Source organism: Populus euphratica, unplaced genomic scaffold (genome assembly GCF_000495115.2).
Source record: "Populus euphratica unplaced genomic scaffold, PopEup_1.0 scaffold13.1, whole genome shotgun sequence".
NCBI classification, from domain to species: domain Eukaryota; kingdom Viridiplantae; phylum Streptophyta; class Magnoliopsida; order Malpighiales; family Salicaceae; genus Populus; species Populus euphratica.
Window position 1 is genome coordinate 85,741 of NW_011499872.1, and position 23,965 is coordinate 109,705.

Below are 23,965 nucleotides of genomic sequence, written 5' to 3' on the forward strand. Positions count from 1 at the left end.
TTTAACCGCCGAATCTAACCGGAAAAAGGTTGTGATAGTCATCGGCCAACCAGAGCTTCAAATCAACGGTTCTCCCTTGTCAGCAATCAATGGCAGTCGAGCCCTCCACTATCAGAATCCACGCCCTTAGATCTACCAGAATCAACCATCTGTTGGCCGAAAGCTCGCCAGAAAATTTCGCTGCCTCCAACAGTAGCCGCGCATGAGGCACACGTGCCGCCAGTGGTATTTTCGTAATTTTTGGAGAAATCCGAGGGTATTTCAGTCTTTTACCTATACAGTGGCACTCGAGTATTTTTTTATGATTTTTTATGGTATTTTTGATATTTTCATATATAAATACTTGTAAATTTTTTGCATGTAAAAAAAAACACAAATAAATTTAAAATAAATAACAACGCGGGTCCAACAACCATTTTATCATATCACTGTTCATGGTTTCAAAACCCGATTCTAAAGTATGGATATACTTATTTCTCAACAATATCAAAATAATTTTTATTTTATAAAATAAATATTATTTGTCGACACATCTCTTTTATTTACAGAAAAGGATCGATGTCAAAAATTTTAAATACCAAATATGGATTATGTCCATTATTATTTCTTTTGGTAAATCAGACGTAACTCTCCTTTTTAGGAACAAACATCGACATTTTAGACAAAGTCTCATAGTTTTAGCGACTGATGTTATTTTTAACGTATCTCCTGTTTTTAGGGACTGACGTTAACCATCTTAAAAAATTTACAAATAAACTCAAAATATAATAGCATTTCAGTCAAATAAAAAACACACAAGTAAGGGTAACCTTTCTCTGAAAGGATGTTTTAAGGGTGGTGTCTACTTTCCCTTAATCATAATGAACTCAGTACCTGAATCTCTGGAACCAGTGTCTAATTTTAGATTTCTAGTTCCCTCAAAATACTAGATGACGAATCTAATAAAAATCTTTATTTCTCCCAATCAAGAAAAAAAAATATTATTCTTTTTGTTAAACAAAACAAAAAAAAGTGGAGACGCCGCCCGACGTCGTGTAGCGATATGGTTGACGGTTAAACAACATGTCGCTTGTCAACCTATTTTCTTTTTCTCTCTCTCCCCCAATTTAAAGAAGAGATTAGTCCTTTTTGTTTCTAGCATTTATGCTCTAGTCCCTTTTCTTCTAGGTTTTTCTTTTTATTTCTGTCACTGAATCTTTAATAAAAGTTTTATTTACTTACAATTTAGTCCTTCAATCCTAAATATTGATATATCATGTTTTTTAATTTCATCCTTTAATTCAATTTTATTTCGTGTTATTGTTTTCATTTTGATCCTTATTATTTTTTTTATTTTTTTTATTTTTCTCTTTAGTTTAGCTCTCCCGGTGAAAATTTTTGTCTTCTTTTCTTGTAATTGTTTTTGTCCTTTCTCCTTTCTCCTTTCTCCTTTTAAACAAGTGTTATTTCTTTTCAATTTAATTACTAAATTTTATTTTTTTATTATTTATTTTATTATTTGGTTCTTATTCTTTGAATTTCTTTTTTTAAACCTTTTATTAAAGTTTTATTGTCTTGTAATCCTACTCTTCAATCGAGGTTTATATTGTGTTATTTATTTTTTAATTTTGCCTTATTCTTTTATTTTTTTCCTTTCATTTTGCTTTATTTTTTTAATTCAACCCTTCAATTAAAAAAATACAGTTGCCCTCTAATTTATTTTTTATTTCAATTTTCATGCTCATTCTTTTAGTTATCATTTTTTTTATTTTAGAGTTTTTTCTATGTAGTTAAGTTTTTCCTATTATGTTCTCCTGTGTTTGTTGACCTGTTCCAATTTTCTACTAGTTTTTTATCTAATTTCGCGTTGCTGTTATTTTGTTAATATATCATGATATTCTTAAAAAAAATATTCCCAATCAATATCAGTGTTTTTTTACCATCTAATGAAATAAAAACAAATTATTAATCTTTATCGGTGTTATAACTCGAAAATTAACTATATACATCAAGATTGTTAAAATTACGGGTTAACTCTTAAAATCTTATGATTTTACGAGTGAACATGTATTTAACATACTAAATCAAACTAAAAACTCAAAATCAGTAGAATCAGACTTAACTCATATAAAATCAGTAAACTCAGTTCGATTTTACGAGTTTACTAAATTTATGATATAAATCAAGTTAGGTTCAAAATTGGCCTTAAAATGCATGTTGGCTAGTTTTACAAGATTGAACATATCTTTCAAACCATATATTGGATAAAGTTGAAATTTTACAGGGAAATATTATATACATAAAAATATATCATGATAATTTTTAAGGTTAAATGGAGATAGAAAACATAATATTTCAGTGGTTCAAAGTTAATAAACTAATTTTATTAAATATGTTAAACAAGACCTTCGTGTATTATTTGGGACATATCTTGAGCTACCGGTGGAATTTTGCTTCAATTAAAGTTGGGATAGAAACTAGACATCTGAAACTTAATAACTATACATCATAGGCTTAATAATTCATCCAATCATGAGAGAATGACATGTTTGAAATCAGAACTCAAAGCTGTCAAGAATATGTAAAAATTGAAGATTCAGACTACATAGAAAAATTTTAACATAAAGACTTTTTTTATTATTTCATTTTTTATTTTTAATTAAATTTTTTTATAGTACATTAGACATTGTTTAGGAGAATTTTTTATAGTACATTAGACATTGTTTAGGAGTTTTTATTATTATTGAATTTATATTAGTTAATCACTAATTTAAACTTTTTAGTTTGCAATCCAAAAAGAACTTATTAAGACTTATTGTGATGGGAATAACAAAGTTATCACGAGGTTACTAGATTTATATGTAATTTTTACCTTTCAATGGTTTTCATGCATTGAAAAATTTTGTTATGAGATTTTTTATATCACGAGATTTATATGTAATTCTTACTTTTCAATGATTTTCATGTATTGAAAAATTTTGTTATGAGACTTTTTATTTTTCTATGTCATTAATTTTTCTATGTAATTAATTTATTGATTTATATTAACTACCTCCCTCATTTTATTTAGATTACTTATTGATTATATAAATTATCTATCTCTGTCATTTTATTTAGATTACTTATTGATTATAATATTATTGATTTATTTTTTTATAATTTAATATAAATTAATTTTTTGATGAGAATTATCAATATATAATTAATTTTAAAAAATTAATTAAAATTTTATTATTTAAATTTATAATTTAAATTTATATTGTATTTTTCTATATCATGTTAAAAATATATTTTTGTAATCTCAAGCATCGTTTTTTGCTTAAAAAATATAAACCCGGAGCACGGCCATGACAAGCCTGCGTGGTAAAGTGGAGTTTTTTTTTTTATAAAAAAAATAGCATAGTGGTTAAAAAATTTAACCAAAATATCACGGATGAAAATTGATTTATAAAAACAACACAATTTATCATTGATACGCGCAGGTCTATGGGTGACCAACAACGAGTTTCAACACGTGCATTTTTCAAAAGGCAGATGCATTTTTCCACCCTTTCAACTTGCAGTTGGTCAGGCATGTGAGATCTTTGCGTCTCAGGGCTACGTGCGTGAGACTCGAGCATCTCAGCAAGCTATGCTATTTTTATAAATAAGATTTCAGATGTGCTATTTCAGAAATTCCTTTTGTTACTGTGCTTTTTTTTTTAAAAAAACTCCAAAATCAGTGAAGACGGCACCGTTTAAATTCACGAGGAAACGCCCACGAACCACCCCCTTTCCTTCTCATCGTCTAAAAGTAGCGGCTGCGAGTAACGAGTCTAGCGACACCAGATAAGGTAGAGAAACTGTATATTATTCTCAATTTTGCTTTCGGGTAGACAAGGAAGAGGAGAAATGGAAATCTCTGGGAAATCAAAGTCGCAGCCAGTGAACATGAAGGTGGTGAAACCAATTGAAGCAACGCCAGAGAGCTTTAAAGAGTATGGTCAAGTAATAGAGGCATCGCCTGATGGTGAGGAGTATGGTCCCAAAGATGCCCAGCTAAACCTTAGCCAAGGAATTCCAAGGTAACATCAAATACATGGTTCACAGTCACTAATCTTGTTCGTATATTTTAGGGTTTCTTTTTTCTTTCGGTTTTAAGGGGTCAGCGTATTCTGGGGCCAAGTTGCGCGCACAGTTGGAGATTGTTAGTTTCCGTACGATCATAGGCAGTATTGTGAATGATGTTAGCACATCTTTTGTTTGTTAATAGGTTTTACATTATGAAGCTGGAAAAAAGGTCACTGAAGTTTTCAACGATAACGCACCATGCTAACGTGACTCAATGCCTTGGATCAATTGGAGGTGGGGTCTGGTATCTAGGAGTGGCTAAGCCATCGATTGTGGAAACGAAAGAAAATGCAGGGAGTGATTCTATGCAGTCAAAATGCGGTCATTGTTATGTGCCTCCTGCTGTTGATAAAGTCCAGGTTTTCAGAATCTCTGGGTCCAAGTTTATTAAGCTTAATATTGGAACTTGGCATGCGGGGCCATTGTTTACGCCAGAGACAATGGACTTCTACAACTTGGAATTGAGCGACACCAATGTGAGCCTCTTTCTCTTTTCAAGCTTTTTTTTTTTTTTAATTTCACTCATCTTCTATGGATATTCGTTTCTTCTCATTGTTTTTGTGAGAATTGTTTGTATTTGTGCATGCACGGTGTGTCTGCTAATCGAAGTTGAGTTGTTTTGAATTTAGCTGTTGAAAGAATGAATCAAATCTAAATGGACTCTTGCCAACTTATCTGGTTTAGCTACTTGGGACAGAACGCGTCAAAAAGGAAAGTTAGAAACCTCAATTGATTCTGATGATTCAATATCGACAGGTTTTCTGTCATTGCATTTATGTGCTTCACTAATCAGAATCTGTTTTAACAGAGCTCAACGCCGATTCTAATGATCATAAATTTTCATAGTTGCACGTTTCTTCTTATCTTGCAATCACCTACAACTTAATTTGCCCCTTCCTTCAGCTCCACTCTGCCTTCCTTTTTCTTTCTCCCCCTGTTTGGCTCCCGTGCCTCATAAATCGTTGTGTGCCAGTGCTCAAATTGAAACACATGTGATTCATTGAGATCCTTTGAGTTAAAGGTAAGAGTTGAGCTTATTTATCTGCTTCCTTAAAACTTATGTTAAACTAGGGCAAGGCAATCCATTCAGTGCTTGGATTTGAAAATTTCCCTTCAACTCATTCCATTATCTTTTGAAGGGAAAATTTGTGTTTTATACTTGTGAGATTGGGTTTTACTATCTTTAATCCATTCCTAGTGTACCTTTTAGAACACCTTCCAGGAGTCCCCATTTAGCATTTAGGCATGTCAACAATTTATGAATTTTACTCTGTAAATACGAAAGTATATGAATCAAGGACGTTTTGTGACTTCGGTCTTTTTTTCTTTGCAGGTGGTGGATCACACAACACACAACTTCAAGCAGCAAGATGGGATTGTTTTTGTAATAGATGACTAATGTATAGGGCGGAAGAACTTCGGGAATTAAGCAGGAAACACGTCTCTGTTGTTGCAATAAATATGCATTCCTCAACTTCTGGAAAAAGGAAAGCATTTCTATCTAAGCTCTCAAATTCCATGCATCTCTGGACTTTAAGCTGAAAAATAGGCGATGAACGTTTTCTCTAGCTGTGATGGATTGATGCAATCCATGACAGGTTATGAAAGAGTCTGCGGGAATTCATCTTTACTATCAGCAGGCATTTTCAATATCCCCAGGAAAATTACGATTCCATTTACCAGTCAACGAGCGTGGACATCTATGTATTTACGGGACACCAAAAAACTTGAAGGCTCATGCATTATCACTGATTTCTGTACCCACCAATCCACAAGATACCTGGTCATAGCAACACGATGACGATGATGCATAGCCAACCTTTTCAATTTCAACCCGTTCAAGTTGCTTTTTAAGAATGAACAGATGGATGGAAAAAAATGTTCGATTGGCGCGTTATGAAATTTTGCGAGTGCAGACTCAAGTTCTCACATGCATATGCCAGCATTCATATTTGGAGAGGTTAGTCAAAGAAGAATGGGAATCAGGAAAAATTTCATTCACTGTGGTCTACAAATAGCTCACCCAGAATATGGGGGCAAGGATAAATGTTTTGGTCAATTACAAGAGATCTTCAGCTGTTCAAAAACAATGATTTTACAAATATTCAAATTATGCTGCTAATGCATCAAACAGATGATCATTTCATCTAAGAAAACAACAGAGGTCCAGTTGCTAGTCCAGTTGAGTTGCTGACACATTGAAATTGTCTGTGTTGCCGTCAACCCATCATCTGAAAAATTTAACGTCAATAGTCCAAGTAAGAATTCTGCTTGTTAGAAGCATTATACTTTCCATTTGAACAAACATTATCTTGCATATTTCACACACTGCTGGAAAAAAAAGGTCAGATTACATTCTCATTGAAATGGGACAAAAAATTGCATTTTTGGTAGATATAAAGCAATTGTATCTGTTATTATAAACGTAGCATTTGACGAGATCAAATTCTGTCCCAGTTGATAGTATCAATCCTGTGACATATTTGAACTCAGCAAAACACGTGTTGCAGAATACTAGATGCAACATCGTTAAGAATTTTACCTTGAAAACATCTCCAAACATCTCTTGCAAGGGATTCCTACGTTGTACACCATAGAACAACTCTGCAATTTCATCTAGTCGCTGATCCGTAATCCATAATCATGTTAGAATTTGAAGATGCAGAAAAGGTCATCACAAGCCACAAACATCAAGAAAGTTACAGCATCATAAAGAAGAGCAGCAGGAATGGTGCAGCAAAGAAATAGCTAGATAAGAGGTCCATTCTTGACCAACATGGAAACCAATAACGAAAATGCTAATTAGCCAGAAAATTGCACACCTCGTTGAATGCAGGTTCCCTGTCTATGCTTGACTTGTAATTAGTTCTCAGCATATTGAAAAGAGGTAAAGCATCTCTTTGCAACCTGTGCAGAAAAGAATTTATGAACTTATTTTACATGGATAGAGAAGACATCTAAAATGACATACTTTCCCGGAAAAACTCAAAAATGAAGCTGGCTAAAATGGAGTAGCTATTATTCCACTTTAAGGACAGAATTCCAACGAATCCATTTGCTAGCAGCATGATATAAAGATGTCTCAAAATTAAACTCTACACAGTATTCCTGTATGGAAGAAAAAATACAACTTACGTTGGCAGAAGATGATTGATGAATTGGATCAAATCTGATCGATGAAGGTCATGCTCCTTATATTGTGCATGCTTCTTTAACTCATCCATCAGAAAATTAGCATCTCTAAGACTACCCATAGCTAAATACCTGTCACAGAGGAAGAAAATTACCTAGTAAGTTGGCATTCCACACGACTACAATTACCTAATGGGAAAAGGATCAGGAATTGCAGGGTTATGATTGATATGTCAAATAATTTTTGCATTAATAAAAGTTAAACAGTAGACAAATATTTTAATGTTTTAGAAGTGTTTACATTAAAATTGCTCGTGTAATAGCCAAATCATCTTCACCAGGATAACACTGCATGGTGAAAAACCCATCAAAATACTAGCAAGTGAAAAATAAAACCGAGACTTAAAAGACATGAAATATGGCATCAAATTACTGGATAGTAGATATGCTATTTCTGGTCTGTTCGGCATGAGATTACAGCAACCATGACTTCTAGTAGTAAATGATAAATAAAACATTAAAAATTAGCAGAGTACATATTGATACTATAAATCAGACATACTTCATTAATCTTATATATTAAATATAATGACAAGTCATTAGCCAAAAAAAATACTTTATCAACATATGTTATTAATATACAATAACAATGACATTAATGGAACATTATAGATACAATCCACATGAATAATATTCCTCTATATAGAATTAGAGAAGACTAACCTTGCCCATAAAATTGACTAAAGTAGATGCAAACTTCTTCAGGTTGTTTCCTCTAACAAAATGATATGATACTCTAGTCATGTCCTGCATATAAGTAGCATATAGCAGAGACCACATCAAATAGAAATGATCTATAAAATCACATCAGGCATAATATGGATCTCCATTTTCCATATCACCACTTACACAGTGCATAGTGAGAAAATATTAGGATAGCTTCGAAGGCATAATGAAAATTTGTTAACCAGAAAAAAAAAAAGTCCACTGGATCTGCCAAAGCAGGTTAGAGCAGGAAACAGCCATCCAGAATCAAATGAATTGGAAACACTATATCATTGCTAACATGATTGTAAGAACCTAAAAGAAATAGCATCTTCTCCGAGCCAAAGAAAAATAATCCAACCAAGAGCCAACCTCAGTAGCAATTTTACTAACAAATCATTTCAACCAAAAGTTTATAGCAAACTTTGACCTCAGACCTACCAGCTCAGGGGACTCAGAATAAATATATTCCGCTAGCATAACATGTAGTTCTGGAGAGCCATTCCTATGAGCTCCAAACTCTGCAGACCACCTAAAAACAAAATAGCTCAACATCAACAAGGCAGTTAATTGCAGTGGCACAGGAAACAATTAAAGATGTGGAGACCCACATATACACATTGCACCCCTTTCCTCTCATAGGTTTTGTTTTAATTCATCACACCTTCCCAGCCCTTTCTCATGATACTCTCTGTCTCATACACTTATTTACTCCACACATTATTTGCCCCCTGTCAAATCTTCCCATTGTTTTGTCTCTCTTTGGATGAGAAAAATGTGAAGCTCAAATGCTCCAAAACACCCTCATAAACACATGCTCCACCATGATAACAGCTTCCCCGGCCCAAAAAATAAAACCAACCCCAGATGGCCCACATTAAATGGGATCTATACATGAATTAAAAAACGGTATCATGGGTTATGGTGCCAAGAAAACTAAAGAAATCAGATAGAGAGGCCTTTTTACTATATACACCCTTATACCACCAACAAGGGGACTCTACAGTCCAATCTAACAAGTACAGAAGAGATAAAGGAGGCAAAATGCCATCTTAAAATATTCCACAAAAGCATGTGTATAGGAGGTATCATAAATAAAAGCACATTGCAATTTCCAAAAGAGTAAAAAAACAAGAATATCTCACTTGATAGCAGCTTTTAAGAATGACAGGCAGCAGTCTACACGTATTTTTGCAGCCCCAAGGGCTTCATTGAGTTGTTCCATATCTTCATCCTCTCCCAAGTCTTGTGGCAAAGGTATCTGAGGAAATGTCTTGTAGATTTTTCTAATGCAATCTAAGACAGATATTCAGTCATGATAAATAATGGAAATTGTTAAAAATTTAAATATGAAGCAGCATGGCTATGCAAAAATGTGAGACATGACAATTGAAAATCAAACAATGCACTCTCCCTAAGTTATTTTCAATATCCATATAAACCCTAAATTTTCAGTTACCAGAACAGATCGAGGGAGGTTTCCCCCCCTCTTCTGAGATGTTGGAGCAAGGGAGAAATACAAAGCATTAAGAATCATTCCATAGCATAGAAAATAGACCAAGGGAAAGTTTGAAAGCATTATAAGCCATATCGAAAAGAATATACTAACCAAGTACATCATCATCATAAGGAACTTTTGCTTTAACAAGCGTCTCCACATAGATCACAGCAAGCTCCGACCCACAAGTAACCTGAAATTGGTTTATTATGGAATGAACTCTAATTCCAGAAGTATGAGAATAATCTAGAATCCAGCAATATATCCCATCATGCACAATTAGTAATGCTTTCTTTTTCTGCCATTGTATGTACAAGTTATACAGATATCCAGGTCAGAAACCAACACAAAAACAAAGAGAGTAAATAATCTAGTAAATGGAATGACAGGTGTAGCATGGAACAGCCATGGCCTGACTTTTTCAATTGTAGAAGATTGCTTTGCAGGCCAAGAAATCCATAGCTAACATGCCAGCCCCACTTCAGCTGGACCATTACATCAATTACGCAAAGTTGTATCTCAGCTTAGAGGAAGCTTTGCATTTGTATATCCTTGTATTTGAAATCAAGAACATGAAAAAATTTCAAATAAATTGACAGACGATGCAATTGCTGGTAGTCAGCTGTTTTGATGTGCTTCTTTCATTCCAATACCCCTACTACCCATCCACCCTTGACATCAATCCATTTTAGTTAACAGAGATCTAATGAAGGTTCCTATCATATCAGGCTTTATCGTTTATGTTCTCATACTCATCCTGCAACCAGTCAGACAGAGCATAAACCAACCATCAGCTCATGAAGACAACTTGGGTATGCCAACTTGGGTATGCTAGCATCCAGCTGAAATATTTTCCTTTAACAGGCCAAATTTCATATTCCCATTGGCTTCTACTTAATAACAATATTATACAAAATGGCCACAATCACCTGACAGAAATAGCAACAATGGAATTGAAAGAGAATAACCTGGCCATTTTTCAGTTGGAGGCATGCACCCGAGTGAAGAATGTCCAGAGCTTCAGAATGTCTTTGAGCTGATACGTATCTGTAACAAAGTAAGTTTTAATATCATAACAAAGAATGATCTCAGAAGAGCACATATGGGAACAAGCTTAAACATTTGCGTAAACCTGCCCTGGTTGTGTACCATAACAAAATCACGCTTCTATTCAACTCTAGTTAGACTTGGTAAATTCAAATACCATAGGTTGCACAAGCATAGGTAAAGTAAGATTAACTTGACGAAAAATAAAATACACAATAAAATGAATACCTTGCACTGATAGACTTGTACATCTGCTGAGCTCCATAGTAATTACCCTCATTTATCACATTCTCCAATTTCTTAATATTCTACAATTGACACCACAAACACAACGTAAAGCCATTAGAAACCTATTCTTCCTTGGACAAAAAAAAATGAAAAAAAGAAGAAGCAAACAAACCCCACATTAAATATAAGAGATCACAAGATTTCAAATTTTTTTCATCCAGTTTTCTTAGCTGATATCTGATTTGATAATTTAGAATCAAAATATTATCCTTCCATTGTCAACCTCACATTCAACATAATATATCAATACAACTAATCAAAGCAGCAGAATCACAAACCCAATTTTCTCTGCATCCAAACATAAGTTCAAAGGTTAGTCTCCTAATTCAATTACCTCTTCAGCAGGAGGGAGTGTAGCCCTCCTTGGTCTTTCTCGCGACATGTTGTCTCCCTCCTCTTCTTCACAGACAGATCCAATTCAGTTTTACTTTGTTAAAGAAGACGGACCCCTTTTGTTTTGTTACATTATGGGCCTATATGGGGCCCATAAATGAGCTATAACACTTGAGCCACAGGGCCCAATAAGAATATGGTTGGTTTTTCTTATCAAAATGTACTTTGGAATAAGGTTGGTTGGTTTTTTTAGGATTTATATAAAAAATATGTATTTTTTACTTTTAGAAATGTAATTTATACTTTAAGATAGTTATTTTTAAAAAAATCAGCCAATTCTTTATCCCAAACACACTAATTCCTAGACTTTCTCAGAAACCAAACACAGGTTCAAGATTTGAATTTTTGTGGAAATTAGTTCCAAATAATTACAAGCTTCAAACGTATAAGGGATCTTCTCAAATCTGTCAACAAACACATAGGAAAATAAGGCTACAAGAAGCATTTTGGAGATTATACAACACAGGAGTTTAGAGAGAACTGCAATGTTTTAGACCAATCTTCTGTTCTGCAAAAACTCAAGCTTGCTCGCGAGTACACTTTCTTACTCAACAGCGTGCAGCATCACGAGGTAATTAAATTGCCAATTGGCATCTAAAGTTTTGATTTTTTGAATTTTGTATGATAAAGTTTTTCTCTTTTCCTTGTCGAGAGTGCATATGATTTCCTTTTTGGCTCAAGATTGATGATAATTTATTATAATTTTACATTTTCTTGATATCTTTGAAAGAGGGGCAAAACCCAATTGTGAGTTTTGCTCATTTTGTACTTCTGGTTAGTGCAAGCTAGCTTTTTGAGTGAAGTCCCTTGGACTGAGATATCAAAATCTAAGTTAGGACCAAGTGTAAGTTTTGATTTCTCCATACTTAAGACTACAGGAATTGAACAAGGAGAAGGGTTACCCTTGTAGTGTAACTTAATGCTTGATATTTCTTCCAATGAACTGAAATGATTGTTGTTCTTGTAGGAATGTTCTTCATTCTTTTGTATATGGGTAATTTTTAGCGGAAAGCATTTTATGGTATTGCTTAAATACAAGGCTGGTGCTGGCTATTGTTTTTGCAGGGGTTGCTGTTCTCTTACAACCTTGCTGTGGATAGATCGGATGAAATGAAAAGAATACTAGGAAAATCTGCTGCAAGTGTAGGTATTCAGCTTCCTGAGGCTTATCAGGCCTGATGGTCAGTTGGCTTTGCTCTTCATCATATTGTATCCTAAAATAATCGTGGCTCCATTGTGCCTCAAAAACTAGGAAAGTTGGTTGAAACAGATATATTCAAGCTTAGATTTTGAATGATTTCTTGTTTGTTCAGGAAGAAAATTAGTTCAGAAACTTTGATTGAACCAGATGTTCGACATGCTTCCTTGTTTTGTTTGGAAATTGTGTTATTGGAAATATGGGGAAAATCTGTTAGCTGCTTTTCTGAAATTTTCTTTTGGGTTAGGAATCAAGTTGTTTCTGAATTTTTCGTTACGAATCCAGTTGTTCCCAGATGTACGCGAGTCACCTAACTTTCGCCTTGTCTGATGCTTGCGAAATCATCAATGGCTACGTCTCCTGTTCGAGGATTAGGTGTGTGTGTGAGAGAGACTAAGCAACCCATCTTCACTGTCTTTTTCGTGCGCGGCCGTTTGGGATAATTTTTTAATGAAATTGTCACTGGATATTTTAATTTGGAGGCCAGTTGGCCAAGTATGTTGTCAGATTTTGCAAAGCAGCCAATACAGATGTGCAATAACTTGTTACTTATATGAAGACCGACTCTGAATTAAGATTCATGAGCTAAATGCATGATAATCAAACATGTTCTATGAATCACTCGTATGAATATAAATGGCTAGCTAGAAACGTTCATTATGTAAACCAGTCAAGTCATTAGCTGATTTATTGAAATAACATCCATGTTGTGGTAATAAGCAAAAAAAAAAAACTGTTTGCGTATATCCGAGTACAGTAAAGAAAGCCTGCTTTTCAAAAGATGACGAATGCGAAGGTCGCAAATCCTGTCTGTTACCGAAAGAGTGGTGCCCCATAAGCGTTTCTCCTCTCTTCCCTGAAAATGTTTAAGATGCGGCGAATTAATGAGTTGCTGTACCCTCTTTCAGTGTTGAACACGTCAAAGTCGACTGGTCATGTGGCAACATAGACGGTTCATGATTAAGATTGATTTTATGCCAGTACTTTATTATTAGTTCCCTTCGAGATTTTGCCAGAATGACATCGAAAATAGTTCTTTTGATGTTCGAAGCCAAACTAAACAACAGCCTTTGAGATTCATAGGGAAGAAGATCATGCAGCTAATTGAGTTATAGTACTCAGACCTGGATATGCTATCTTGGTCGAATTCATGAGCAAAGAGCTGAGCTGCCACCATATTAGGCACAATTTCAGTATAGTATCCTGCTCTTTTCACGTGTTGGCAGTAGCATCAAATTGATACTATCAATAGAATCCAGGCCTTGTGTGGACCAGATCCGAGATCCAGTTTCTTAGTACAAGTCAAAAGAAATACTACAAGTTAGCTAAGACCAGACACCTGTGCAAACTTTCACATACGTGGCACCCTAGATCTCTCCGCACGCGACACCATTTTTTTTCTTGTTTTGTCTTGTTTCTCCTGCTTCTTCTTTATTAAATGGAAGTTATCAGTAGCTAGAATTAGGTGCCAGTCAGGATATTCAACACCACCACCATCACCAGCAACAGCAGTATGGGTTCAGCGACATTCCTAGAAGTGATACTGGCCATTATCCTACCACCTGTTGGGGTCTTCCTGCGTTATGGCTGTGGAGTAATTTCTTGTTAACCCTTTTGTGCAATCCTCATTTTATGTTCATATTTCTTTCACTTGGCAAAAAGGGCTGATTGATTTTGTTTTTTTTTTGGGGGTTATTGAAAATGCAGGTGGAGTTCTGGATATGTTTGCTGTTGACCATATTGGGATACCTTCCAGGGATAATATATGCCATTTATGTATTAGTTGGATAGTGTGTAGATCTCTCTTGATGAGGTTTGATATTTGAATGTTCACAGACAATTCAGTTAGCCAGTCTTATTTTTCTTATTATTATTGATCAGTTGTTTTCTCTTTTCGTAAGATGATCAGTGTATATCCCAGTATGGTTTAGATCATGGTGGACTTCCTTGTTCTTAATTTATGACAGCTTACATCATGTCAGATTTCTTGAAGTGGTAACTCAGTTTCTGTTTACCACCGCAAGCGGTGGCTTGACCCGGATAACTCGTTGAGCACGTGAATAGCTTGATTTTAACAGGTCCAGAAATATGTATCTAATCTCAGATGATACGATAGTATTATGCAGGAAAAGAAATTATCCCCGGTCAAAAAAAAAACAAAAAACTAATAGAAAAAACCAGCGACAGTGACTATTTTTTCCTTGATTTATTAAGTTGTTTTACAATCTAGATCGAGGAAAGAGAGTAGGGTAAAACAGAATGGAGAAATTTCATTAAGATATATAAAAGTGAGTGCATGTTTGAACAGGATTCACCGAGTTTTCTCCGATCCAACATCAAACCCGACCTGGTTTCTGAGTTAACCCACTTGTTTTGAGCAAGGCTGGGTTCCATTCTGAATTTGTTTTTAGTACGTGTGTATAAATGAAGCATGTAATAAAATATAAAACATACATGGAATTGAACCAGTCGGGTAAGTGGTGGGTGTTGGCCTGATAATTGATTTGGGCTTACAGGCCCCGGCCATAGAAAAGCCCATCCTTTGTCTAGCCCAGTGAAAGCTGGGTCTTTTGGATGGGGCCCAATTGCCATCCCTGATTTGCATGCATTTGACAGTGATTTTTTAACGACACCGTCCTATCTCATGATCTTTAAAAATCACAATCAGGAATATAAGTTCAGCAAATATTCCATGACATCTGATGTTCCCCTGATTAAATAATAAAGGTGATGTGTTTTTCATTGCAATATTAAAAAAATAAAAATAAAGGAGAGACTGTTCAGACACATGTTATGTTTAAGGTTTTCAGAAACTATTTAGAAGCAACTTGGGCTGCTTTTGTTGCAAGCTGTGTTACATATAGTAAAGAATGGCATGCCTTGTATGAATAGAGAAACAAAGTTAATCAACTCTTTTTTTTTTTTTACTATAATTTCACATCTTCACTATTTTACTATGTAAACGATGGAGTGAAGACTTCACTGTTTACGTCGAAGAAAATGGACTAATTCTTCTTTTTTATTTTTACACTTTTATGACTCTATTATTTTTATACGTGAATAGTAGAGACTTTATTGTTCACATATAAAAGTAGTTGAGCCATCAAAATACAGAAAAAACAAGGAAAAAAAAAGACTTTGCTATTTACATTGAAGAATAGTGAACTATAACTCCCTCGCCGCCATCCAGGATCGCTGCATTTTTCCTTTTCTTTTTTCTACTTTTCTTTTTTTTTTATGCAATTTTTCATGTCTTTATTGTTCTGCCGCGTGAATAATGAAGAGCAACTCCATTGTTAAAGAGTCCAACCTAAATCTAAATGCATTGAATCAGATGTGACCCACTAAAATAAAAAATTTTCAAAAAAAAATCTTAGATGTTGTGTTTTATTTGGAAAACTAATGTTTAACACGATTCAATAGTACTGCATAATTACATTTGAATGAAATCGTATAATGGCATAATATTTGCAGAATTTTATCGTAATTCTAATTCTATCATTGAAGATATTTTACTTTATGTAGTTCCATGCTCAAAAAATCATGAAAACTGCAATCTTTATTGAATAGATTTTATACGTAGTGAAATTAAATATAGTTTAACGCAACAACAAAAAATAATTTATATAAAATATTGTTTATTTTATAATGCAATAGCAATAGGTAAATCGATAGTATTTTAATTAAAAATCATCAATATTAATATATATATCTTTTTTTAATTATTTTACAACCTTAATTTGAAAATCATTATTTAACTATATACATTAAACTACTTTTTGTTCAACATTAATTTCAATTTCAATCATAATTTTAATTGCGCATATATTTTTTCAAATCAATTTTAACTAAAAATCTACGCATATATTTTTTCAAACCAATTTTAACTAAAAATACTTTATATAAAATAATTTTTTTTAAACCATAACTACAATAGCTGCTACAATACCAAACACACTATAATTGTATTACCAAAACTTTTACTTTTTATTTAACTACTTATTAAAAATAAAAAAAGTACTTTGTTAGTCATGTAGCTCTTGCCTTTTGCAAAGCTTATATATTATGTGTTTAAAATTTTAATTTAACGTGAGCTGAAATAACATGTTGTTTTAAATTTTAATTTAACATGAGCTAAAATAATATGTTTTTATTTATGAATTCCTGCTTTTGTTTATTTTATATTAAAAAAATCCATCTATTTTTTAAAAAAACCACAACTAAAATGCATAGGTATTTTGCATTGTGTTTTTACATGTGTTTATGATTTAAAGAATACATTTGACATGAAAAAAATATTAAATTAATATTTATAATTTTTTTTTTATAATTTTAACATATTAAAGTAAAAAAAATTATTTTAATTCATAAAAGTGGTTGTTTTTTTATTGTGGTACAACTAATTATTGTAAGTAGATGTTTAAAAATGCAAGAGTAATTTAAATTATTTTTTATTTGAAAATACACTAAAATCATATATATATATATATTTTAAATTATTTCTGATACAAAATATATATAAAAAATAATTTTAATTAAAATCATATATATATTTTTTAAATTATTTTTAATACAAAATATATATAAAAAATAATTTTAAATAAAAAATTTATTTATTTTAAAAAATAAAATTTCAACCACATTCTCTAATATTGCAAGTTTCGGACTCATGGACGTCAAAGCTGCCACCAGCTGATGGATGGCGTAGGCTTTGTCTGGGCTGTTGAACTCGTCCTGTTTACAGGGTCAGTGTCTACATTCTATCATACTTTGAATCTGTCCACCTATTGATAGCCCATGTTATTTTACTCGCCACAGCTCACAAGGTCCAAAAACCAAAAAGTCAGTAGAACGTATCCGTAATTACACCAAAAGAAAGGCTATTTTAGTCAATTAAACAAAAATAGCAGGCAACCAAACAGCCCTAGCACACCATATATAGTGTCCAATAACCAAATTAGGGTTCCTCTGTTTTTTCTAATAGGCGGCCTCTCTCTCCCAGCATTAAACAACCAATCCCCGTCTCTGGACTCTAGCAGCACTTTCTCTCCGCCAAAATGGGGTTAGTGTATCTCACATCTTCTCTCCCCATGCACTCTTTTATTCTGTTTTGTTAAATCACTCATGGCTCTGTTTTTGTCATTCTGCTTTGTAGTCAACAGAGCTCTAGTGACTATAAGTTTTAGGTTTTTTTGGTTAACTTGAGATCTTGATCTTTTTTTCAAACCGCGTTTTTGTTTTTCTCAAAGTGCACGTTTATTTTGCGGCAAAAACTGCGTTTTTTAAATGATTTTTTTGCACCATCTTGACATGCTTAATTCAAAAATGAATTTTAAAAAATAAAAAAAATATTGTTTTGATGTATTTTCAACCGAAAAGCATTTTGAAAAGTAATTACTGTCACAATGTAAAACAGGCACTAAGGGTCGCTGAGTATACCGTGGGAAGTCCAATAAAATATGAAAGAGTTTGAATCTTTATGTTTGATGTTGCAAACAAAAATAAGTTAAAACTGCGATCTATTGGTGTTTTTCAGTTAAACTTTGTTTTGTGATAGAATGGGATTGTTGTTTCAAACTAATACGTGTCTGCATGTCTGTTTTGACCTACAACTGTAAATAATTTATTGTGTTTCTATGCACGACCCATTATTTGGGTTGATTTGAATCGATTGGATTGTTGGTATTAAGTTTTCTCCTTGACTGCAATTCTATTCACGAAGAAAGCAGCTGAAAAAAATGCTTACATCAATGCTTTATTTTTTAATGTGGTAACCTGTAGATGTAATTAGTGTTTGTGCACTGATAGGTCGTTTCCAATTGTTTTATTAAGAGGAATAGTTGCAATGCTGCTTTGTTTTACCTGCGTGGCAGCTAAGGATAGGATTTAAAGATAACTGGATAGTACAATAGAGAATGGAATGTTTTGTAACTTGGGGAATTTGTATGCAATACAGTAAGACTCGTGGAATGGGAGCTGGTCGTAAGCTGAAGTCCCATCGCAGAAGGCAAAGGTGGGCTGACAAGTCATACAAGAAATCCAACCTTGGAAATGAGTGGAAGAAACCATTTGCTGGGTCTTCCCACGCTAAGGGGATTGTTCTTGAAAAAATGTAAGACTTGTTTCCCATTATTTCATCTTTCAAGGAATGTTTCTGTATTCATAATGCTTACAATTGGGGCATGGATGTTTGTTAATTGGTTTATGCAGCGGCATTGAGGCGAAGCAGCCAAACTCTGCTATTCGAAAATGTGCTCGTGTTCAGTTGATCAAGAATGGGAAAAAGATTGCTGCCTTTGTACCCAATGATGGTTGCTTAAACTACATTGAGGAAAATGTAAGTTCTTTCCATGTTTATAAAGCATGAAAAGTTTATAAGCATAATACCAGAAACTTTTATTAGACAAGCCCAGTTTCTTGTAAAATTTATTCAGCAAGGATATTTATTTCTGAAGATGATTATTGTTTGGAACTTAATTTAGTAATCTGTAGGTTTTGATCTTTTAGCATCTCCTGACACAGTGACACCTAGTTGGATAGTCTGGAACAGCTCTATATCCTAAATTCTTTCTTGATTATCTTTGTGGATTTGTTTGCTCCATTTTGTCTGCATTTTTTATATTGCTTACTTGGCAACAGTTTGTACTTGGAAGCCATCTTCTATTAGAAAGCTTGAAATGTAGATGTCTTGCTATGTTATGGCTGACTCCTGTTTACATGCTCTATCTAATTTATACCTTTCTCTTTTGCTTAGGATGAGGTTTTGATTGCTGGATTTGGACGAAAGGGCCACGCAGTGGGAGATATTCCTGGAGTCAGGTTCAAGGTGGTGAAGGTGTCTGGTGTATCCCTTCTTGCTCTGTTTAAAGAGAAGAAGGAAAAGCCAAGGTCTTAGTTTTACTGGGAGAGATTTTCCTTGATCCAATCTCTTCCCTATCTTACCCTTTCATCTATAGTAGTAGTCTTTATCATGTACGGCAGAATTTTGCAAATGACTTCGAACATGACTGTTTGTCTTGAGAAAACAAAATTTTCGACCATAGTGGTGTTTGAACGACATTTTTTTCTTCATGGTATTGCCCTTTTTCGAATTTTGTTCCACTGTGAATTTTTGTTTTGTTTGTTCTACTGTGAATTATTGATCGAATCTGAGATGGCCTAGCAGCTCTAGGTGTTCCTAATGCAGGACATTTAGTGTCATGCTCGTTATGTTTTATAGTCACGACATTTTAGGCCGAACAGTTTCAAGAGAAAAAAAATCTCTATTGTGAGAAACGGTGAAAAGGCGCATATAATTGAGGCACTGGCTAGAGATGTGTAAAAAAAATAAAGGCAAGCTATCTATGGTTCGATCAAAGTTGGATCTCCATACGCGGATTCACTACCCCGATCTATCTGGTTCCGCAATGGTAAAGTTAGTTGCTTGCCAGCTTGTTCGATAGTTGTCTCTGTTTCTTGGCGTTTCTCATATGGTATCCCAAGCTGACATGTGCGTCATTCACCAGCAGATTACCCAGAATCAGGAGACTCGGAGAGAACCACTGTTTATTGAGTTTCATGGATAAGGTACAGGTTTTCTCCCAATTTTTTTTTATTATTCCGGCAATGTGCTTTATGACCCACATCAATATAGAAGGAGAAGGCGCTTGCATTCAAAATCCACTTATTTTTATGTTATTACTGTGGAGTTAATCGGATAACAAAATTTAAAAAATTGAACACGCTTGTAAATAATGGAGACAGCTAACGGTGAAGGACATTTATTTACTTTAGACTACGTTATCAATTCCCTGCAAAAAGCAATGCCTTGCACGCGTCTGCTCAAGTCATCAACTTGATTTTCAAAACCACCAATGTTTTCTTTATCTTCATCGATTCTATGCACTTTATTTCCACGATCATGCCCCTTGATAACTGCACGCTCTTTCACAGGTTGCTTCTTCTCCTGTAAGCAGACCAGCACCTGCTCCTTTGTGCCTGTTTTACTCACGGACATCGATGTGGCTCCTGCCAGCCGATGCATGCCATATCTTGTTCTATCTGTAGCTCCATTGGCATCACTTGTACCACTACTGTTTTTGGAAGAAGTGCATTGTACACCAGAGGAAAACTTCAGGCCTCCATTTGGTGGTGCTATATCCACGAAATTTTCCTGAGAGAAGAATTCTTCATGCATTTTAAGAATTTACAAGACAATACACTAGATGTGAAATAAACTGTATCATGTCCACTCAGAAAGCATTCAAATAAAAAAGACGAATGAAAAACAACCAACCGCATCAAAATATCCAATCTTCGGCAATGGCATTCGAAGACTTGAAGATGTTAAGCTTTTTGAAACATTGGACCTAACAAGACTGGTTCGCTCGAAGTTTTTGTTTGGTTGCGCTGTCATGAAGCTTGTTTCCTGACTTTCATGTACCAAAGAAGGTTCTTCATAACGACGTCTCTGAGAATTTGTTACTTGAGAGGCATCCTTGCCAAAAGAAATCCCTGTGCATGCTGTGGTTGCAAGAATGGCAGCAAAACCATTTGATCTTGGGTTAAGAACGATGGAAGATGATTCTGAGGACCATCCATCCATGGAACTAGCAGGTGATGGACAAGATGATGACTTGGGCGTGGATAATAAACAGATAGAGTCGCTGGATTTCATCAATTCATTTTTGTTTCCAAATGAATGCTTTGAAGGAGTTCTAGAGGTTGAAACAGAACTAGACACTTGGGAATTAACTGTTCTCCTCAGGGAATCTGGAGGAGATTTACCAGTGAAATTAGGAGCACAGCAAAATCCTCCAAACCCTTTCCCAGCAGTGGGCAAAACTGAAGAAGGTGATTTCACTGGTGGTGCTGAACTTGGGACAATACTGCATGAACCCCGGATACAAGTTTTCTTTGACACAATCTTGGTTCTCCCTATAAGAATAACGTAGAGGCCATTACCAACAACAGTATCTTCTGAGCATGATGAGACAATTTTTGGAATTCTTACCAGAAGCAACTTGTGCACTTTTGTTTTCCAATTTAACATGGTTTACACCCAAAGAAGCCCTTTTGTTGGGAGCTGTGGATAGAGTGCGAGTACGGCATGATATCTTTGGTGGCTTGAGAAAAGATTTGGATTCTTTGTTAGGTGCAACCTGCTTAATCACATTCAAAACTTCAGTTCCTCTACAATAGCAGGCACTAACCTATTCATCGATCTTGACAGTGGATGCAAAAGCTGTAGAACACCTCTTTAATGGCTCCCTAAAGCTAAACCATGGGATTAAAGAGAAACAATGACCATTTCAGATGATGCATAGGTGAGGCTTTGGTACAGTACAAATAAAATGATGTAGTGAATATGAATTAAGACAACTTACTCTTAATCGAGAGGAATCATCCAATATTTTCGAAGCTGAAGAAACGACAAAAACAGCATGAGTATCGAATTGAACACGTGATTACTGAGGGTGAATACAGGAGATCAAGATAAATACAACAAGGAAATGAAAGCAGCGTAAGGAAAAAATATTTTAAAAATCAAATTGAGCAGTACATGGTTTACAAAAGCAAAAAGTTAATGACAGAAACTTGCTGGCTTGCTTAGCCTGACATGGCAATAGATGGAGAGAAAACATATACAGAAGGAATGAGGTTCAATAATGGAATGAAATTGTAGAACAGCCTGACATGCACAGTAAGAATTCAACCCAAAATTGAAAGAACGAGCTGCCTTCATTCACTCTCAATTCATATACTTGTAGAAATAGCAAAATACTTACTATTGCCCCTTCGCATTTCATTTTCTCTACCAACTTTTCCGGTTGATGTTGGCCTATTGGATGATGCCTCATGTGATTTTTGCATGAATGCTCTCATATTGTCTAAAAGATCAATCTCAAGGCTCGCAAGGGAGTAAGAATCGGTATTTCTTGTTGAGTTCGATTGAATAGAACTCCAAACTTCTTCAATCCCAGGAAGTAAATGTGCTTCAGATGGTCTAAATCCTCCATTTACAAGAGACAACTCCTCGGCATTCAAAACTCCTAAGAGCAGCAAACTTGCCATTACAACTTCTAAATCAATTAAACATTGAAATCATACAAGATTACAATAAGAACAAGCATTGATTTATATATGGGGCCTCAACAGCGACTTCTCAATCATCTAAAACGGTACCTGAACTTGTAAAAAAGGCATTATCCCAAGCTAAACTTTTGCGCAGAGCGCACTCATCAATTCCATTGTTTCTTTCTGGTCCGACAGGCTGAGAGGGTACAGACCTCAGTTCCCCGCCCCTGGTTGTGTATCCTCCATTATCTACAATCCGAATGCTAAGCGTCTCCAACTCTTCAGGGTCCAGAACTCCTGAGGAAGCACAACAAAACGCATTCATATTTCCAACTTTCAACCTTCGAAAACAATCGGCAGCACTTGTTAAGAAGGTTTATTCAGCCTAGGAAGAAAACCTGGACTAGTGAAGAAGGCGCTATCCCATGCCAAACTCTTGCGCAAGTTAAACTCGGATTCAGATTGTGAAGCATCCGTCTCTCTATGTCCAGCTCTTTCTCCATGATTCTGCGTATGCTGAGGATTCAGGCTCTGAATCATCTGAACATCAACCTTCTTTCTACTTTCCGAAACTTCTAAAAAATAAAAAAGCCAAGGTCAAAAGTATAAAAGCAACCATTTCTACACTCCAAGATTGAAAGAACAGAACCAAAGAAAACCAACCACGCTGATATGTCCTAATTATTTTCTCTTCAATGGGCATTGTTCGGTGTTTTCCTTTCCAACACCATCGTTAAGACAACTTTTCACTTTGTGACGCAAAAAAAAAAACAAACTTAACAGGACATATGAAAAACAGACTTGTTCTATAGAACAGAGGTGCAAAAATTTCCAGGCATTTCTCGAATCATAAACTGTTATTACAGCAATTCTTGACTCTTTAAATCCATGAAATAAAAGGAAAGAGAAATTCAATAATGCAAAAGCAAAAAAAAAAAAAAAAACTTCTCAAAACACAGGGCATGCAATACTAAGGAAAAATGATTAAAACAAAGTCATAACCAGAAGGAAGAGAACATAAATAAAAAGACAACAAGAACTTGAAATCCATGCTTTCTTGCGAAGGAACAGAGAGAGAACCTGAGAATTGAAACTCTTGAAAACTTCCTTCAGAGGACATTCTTGATGAAGTGGTATTTTTTTTTATCATTCAAAGATTTCTTCTTCAATTCCTCAAGACTGTTTACAAGCAGAGGATATATCTAGGCAGGGGAAGAGACGTTTAAGGAGAGGGAAAATTTTAAAATTTTGATAATGAGTTAAGAAAAATAAATTTTGAGTAATGAGAGGCGTTATTTGTAAAACGGCAGCTGTTTTTTCCCCTCAGGGAGCGGAATAGAAGATTCCATTTTCTCTCGGCGTGATTTTTTCATTTTTTTTTTCAAGATGGCAAAGGTGATATTCTTACAGTCTCGTGGTTTAAGAACCGTTGAGAGTGGCTCATTTACGCGCCATTACTGGCTTGTCCAGCAAGGTCCGATCTTTTTGGCCAGCTCGGG

The 23,965-nt window shown here is 34.7% G+C and overlaps 4 protein-coding genes and 1 long non-coding RNA gene across 5 annotated transcripts; 3 read left to right on the forward strand and 2 right to left on the reverse strand.

Moving 5' to 3' along the window:
• The first annotated feature begins 3,742 nt into the window (after positions 1–3,742).
• Positions 3,743–5,612, forward strand: LOC105127424 (uncharacterized). Its single transcript, XM_011028704.1, has 3 exons — positions 3,743–4,043; positions 4,232–4,565; positions 5,423–5,612. Exons 1-3 carry the CDS (start codon positions 3,871–3,873, stop codon positions 5,486–5,488), a joined length of 573 nt encoding a protein of 190 aa, XP_011027006.1. The 5' UTR covers positions 3,743–3,870; the 3' UTR covers positions 5,489–5,612.
• A 450-nt stretch (positions 5,613–6,062) lies between these two features.
• LOC105127425 (Golgi to ER traffic protein 4 homolog) lies at positions 6,063–11,263 on the reverse strand. Its single transcript, XM_011028706.1, has 12 exons — positions 11,154–11,263; positions 10,760–10,839; positions 10,453–10,531; positions 9,596–9,677; positions 9,132–9,282; positions 8,428–8,518; positions 7,945–8,028; positions 7,523–7,569; positions 7,225–7,353; positions 6,912–6,996; positions 6,632–6,712; positions 6,063–6,320 (listed from the first exon to the last, which is right to left on the reverse strand). Exons 1-12 carry the CDS (start codon positions 11,199–11,201, stop codon positions 6,309–6,311), a joined length of 969 nt encoding a protein of 322 aa, XP_011027008.1. The 5' UTR covers positions 11,202–11,263; the 3' UTR covers positions 6,063–6,308.
• Positions 11,264–11,480: 217 nt separating this feature from the next.
• Positions 11,481–14,409, forward strand: LOC105127426 (uncharacterized). Its single transcript, XR_842628.1, has 4 exons — positions 11,481–11,783; positions 12,278–12,393; positions 12,696–14,004; positions 14,118–14,409. It is a non-coding gene; the product is annotated as an uncharacterized LOC105127426 (long non-coding RNA).
• Positions 14,410–17,361: 2,952 nt separating this feature from the next.
• On the forward strand, positions 17,362–19,481 carry LOC105127427 (40S ribosomal protein S23). The gene is made up of 4 exons (XM_011028707.1): positions 17,362–17,472; positions 18,367–18,522; positions 18,621–18,747; positions 19,165–19,481. Exons 1-4 carry the CDS (start codon positions 17,468–17,470, stop codon positions 19,303–19,305), a joined length of 429 nt encoding a protein of 142 aa, XP_011027009.1. The 5' UTR covers positions 17,362–17,467; the 3' UTR covers positions 19,306–19,481.
• Positions 19,482–19,985: 504 nt separating this feature from the next.
• LOC105127428 (uncharacterized) lies at positions 19,986–23,875 on the reverse strand. Its single transcript, XM_011028708.1, has 8 exons — positions 23,547–23,875; positions 22,865–23,041; positions 22,575–22,763; positions 22,178–22,441; positions 21,776–21,810; positions 21,403–21,550; positions 20,686–21,326; positions 19,986–20,562 (listed from the first exon to the last, which is right to left on the reverse strand). The coding sequence occupies exons 1-8, from the start codon at positions 23,614–23,616 to the stop codon at positions 20,185–20,187; spliced, it is 1,902 nt and encodes a 633-aa protein (XP_011027010.1). The 5' UTR covers positions 23,617–23,875; the 3' UTR covers positions 19,986–20,184.
• Positions 23,876–23,965: the final 90 nt, after the last annotated feature.

What these genes read in the sequence shown, in the direction of transcription:
- LOC105127425 (XM_011028706.1), bottom strand. Translation starts at nt 11,201, where the DNA reads ATGTCGCGAGAAAGACCAAGGAGGGCTACACTCCCTCCTGCTGAAGAG. An exon ending in CACTCCCTCCTGCTGAAGAG is followed by an intron (nt 10,840 to 11,153) that starts GTAATTGAATTA and finishes TGTCAATTGTAG; the next exon opens with AATATTAAGAAATTGGAGAA. An exon ending in ATTCTGAGTCCCCTGAGCTG is followed by an intron (nt 8,029 to 8,427) that starts GTAGGTCTGAGG and finishes ACTTATATGCAG; the next exon opens with GACATGACTAGAGTATCATA.
- LOC105127427 (XM_011028707.1), top strand. An exon ending in GGGATTGTTCTTGAAAAAAT is followed by an intron (nt 18,523 to 18,620) that starts GTAAGACTTGTT and finishes TGGTTTATGCAG; the next exon opens with CGGCATTGAGGCGAAGCAGC. An exon ending in TAAACTACATTGAGGAAAAT is followed by an intron (nt 18,748 to 19,164) that starts GTAAGTTCTTTC and finishes TCTTTTGCTTAG; the next exon opens with GATGAGGTTTTGATTGCTGG.
- LOC105127424 (XM_011028704.1), top strand. Translation starts at nt 3,871, where the DNA reads ATGGAAATCTCTGGGAAATCAAAGTCGCAGCCAGTGAACATGAAGGTG. An exon ending in CTTAGCCAAGGAATTCCAAG is followed by an intron (nt 4,044 to 4,231) that starts GTAACATCAAAT and finishes GTTTGTTAATAG; the next exon opens with GTTTTACATTATGAAGCTGG. An exon ending in TGGAATTGAGCGACACCAAT is followed by an intron (nt 4,566 to 5,422) that starts GTGAGCCTCTTT and finishes TTTTCTTTGCAG; the next exon opens with GTGGTGGATCACACAACACA.
- LOC105127428 (XM_011028708.1), bottom strand. Translation starts at nt 23,616, where the DNA reads ATGATAAAAAAAAATACCACTTCATCAAGAATGTCCTCTGAAGGAAGT. An exon ending in TGCCTTTTTTACAAGTTCAG is followed by an intron (nt 22,442 to 22,574) that starts GTACCGTTTTAG and finishes TGCTGCTCTTAG; the next exon opens with GAGTTTTGAATGCCGAGGAG. An exon ending in ATGATTCCTCTCGATTAAGA is followed by an intron (nt 21,551 to 21,775) that starts GTAAGTTGTCTT and finishes GTGATTAAGCAG; the next exon opens with GTTGCACCTAACAAAGAATC.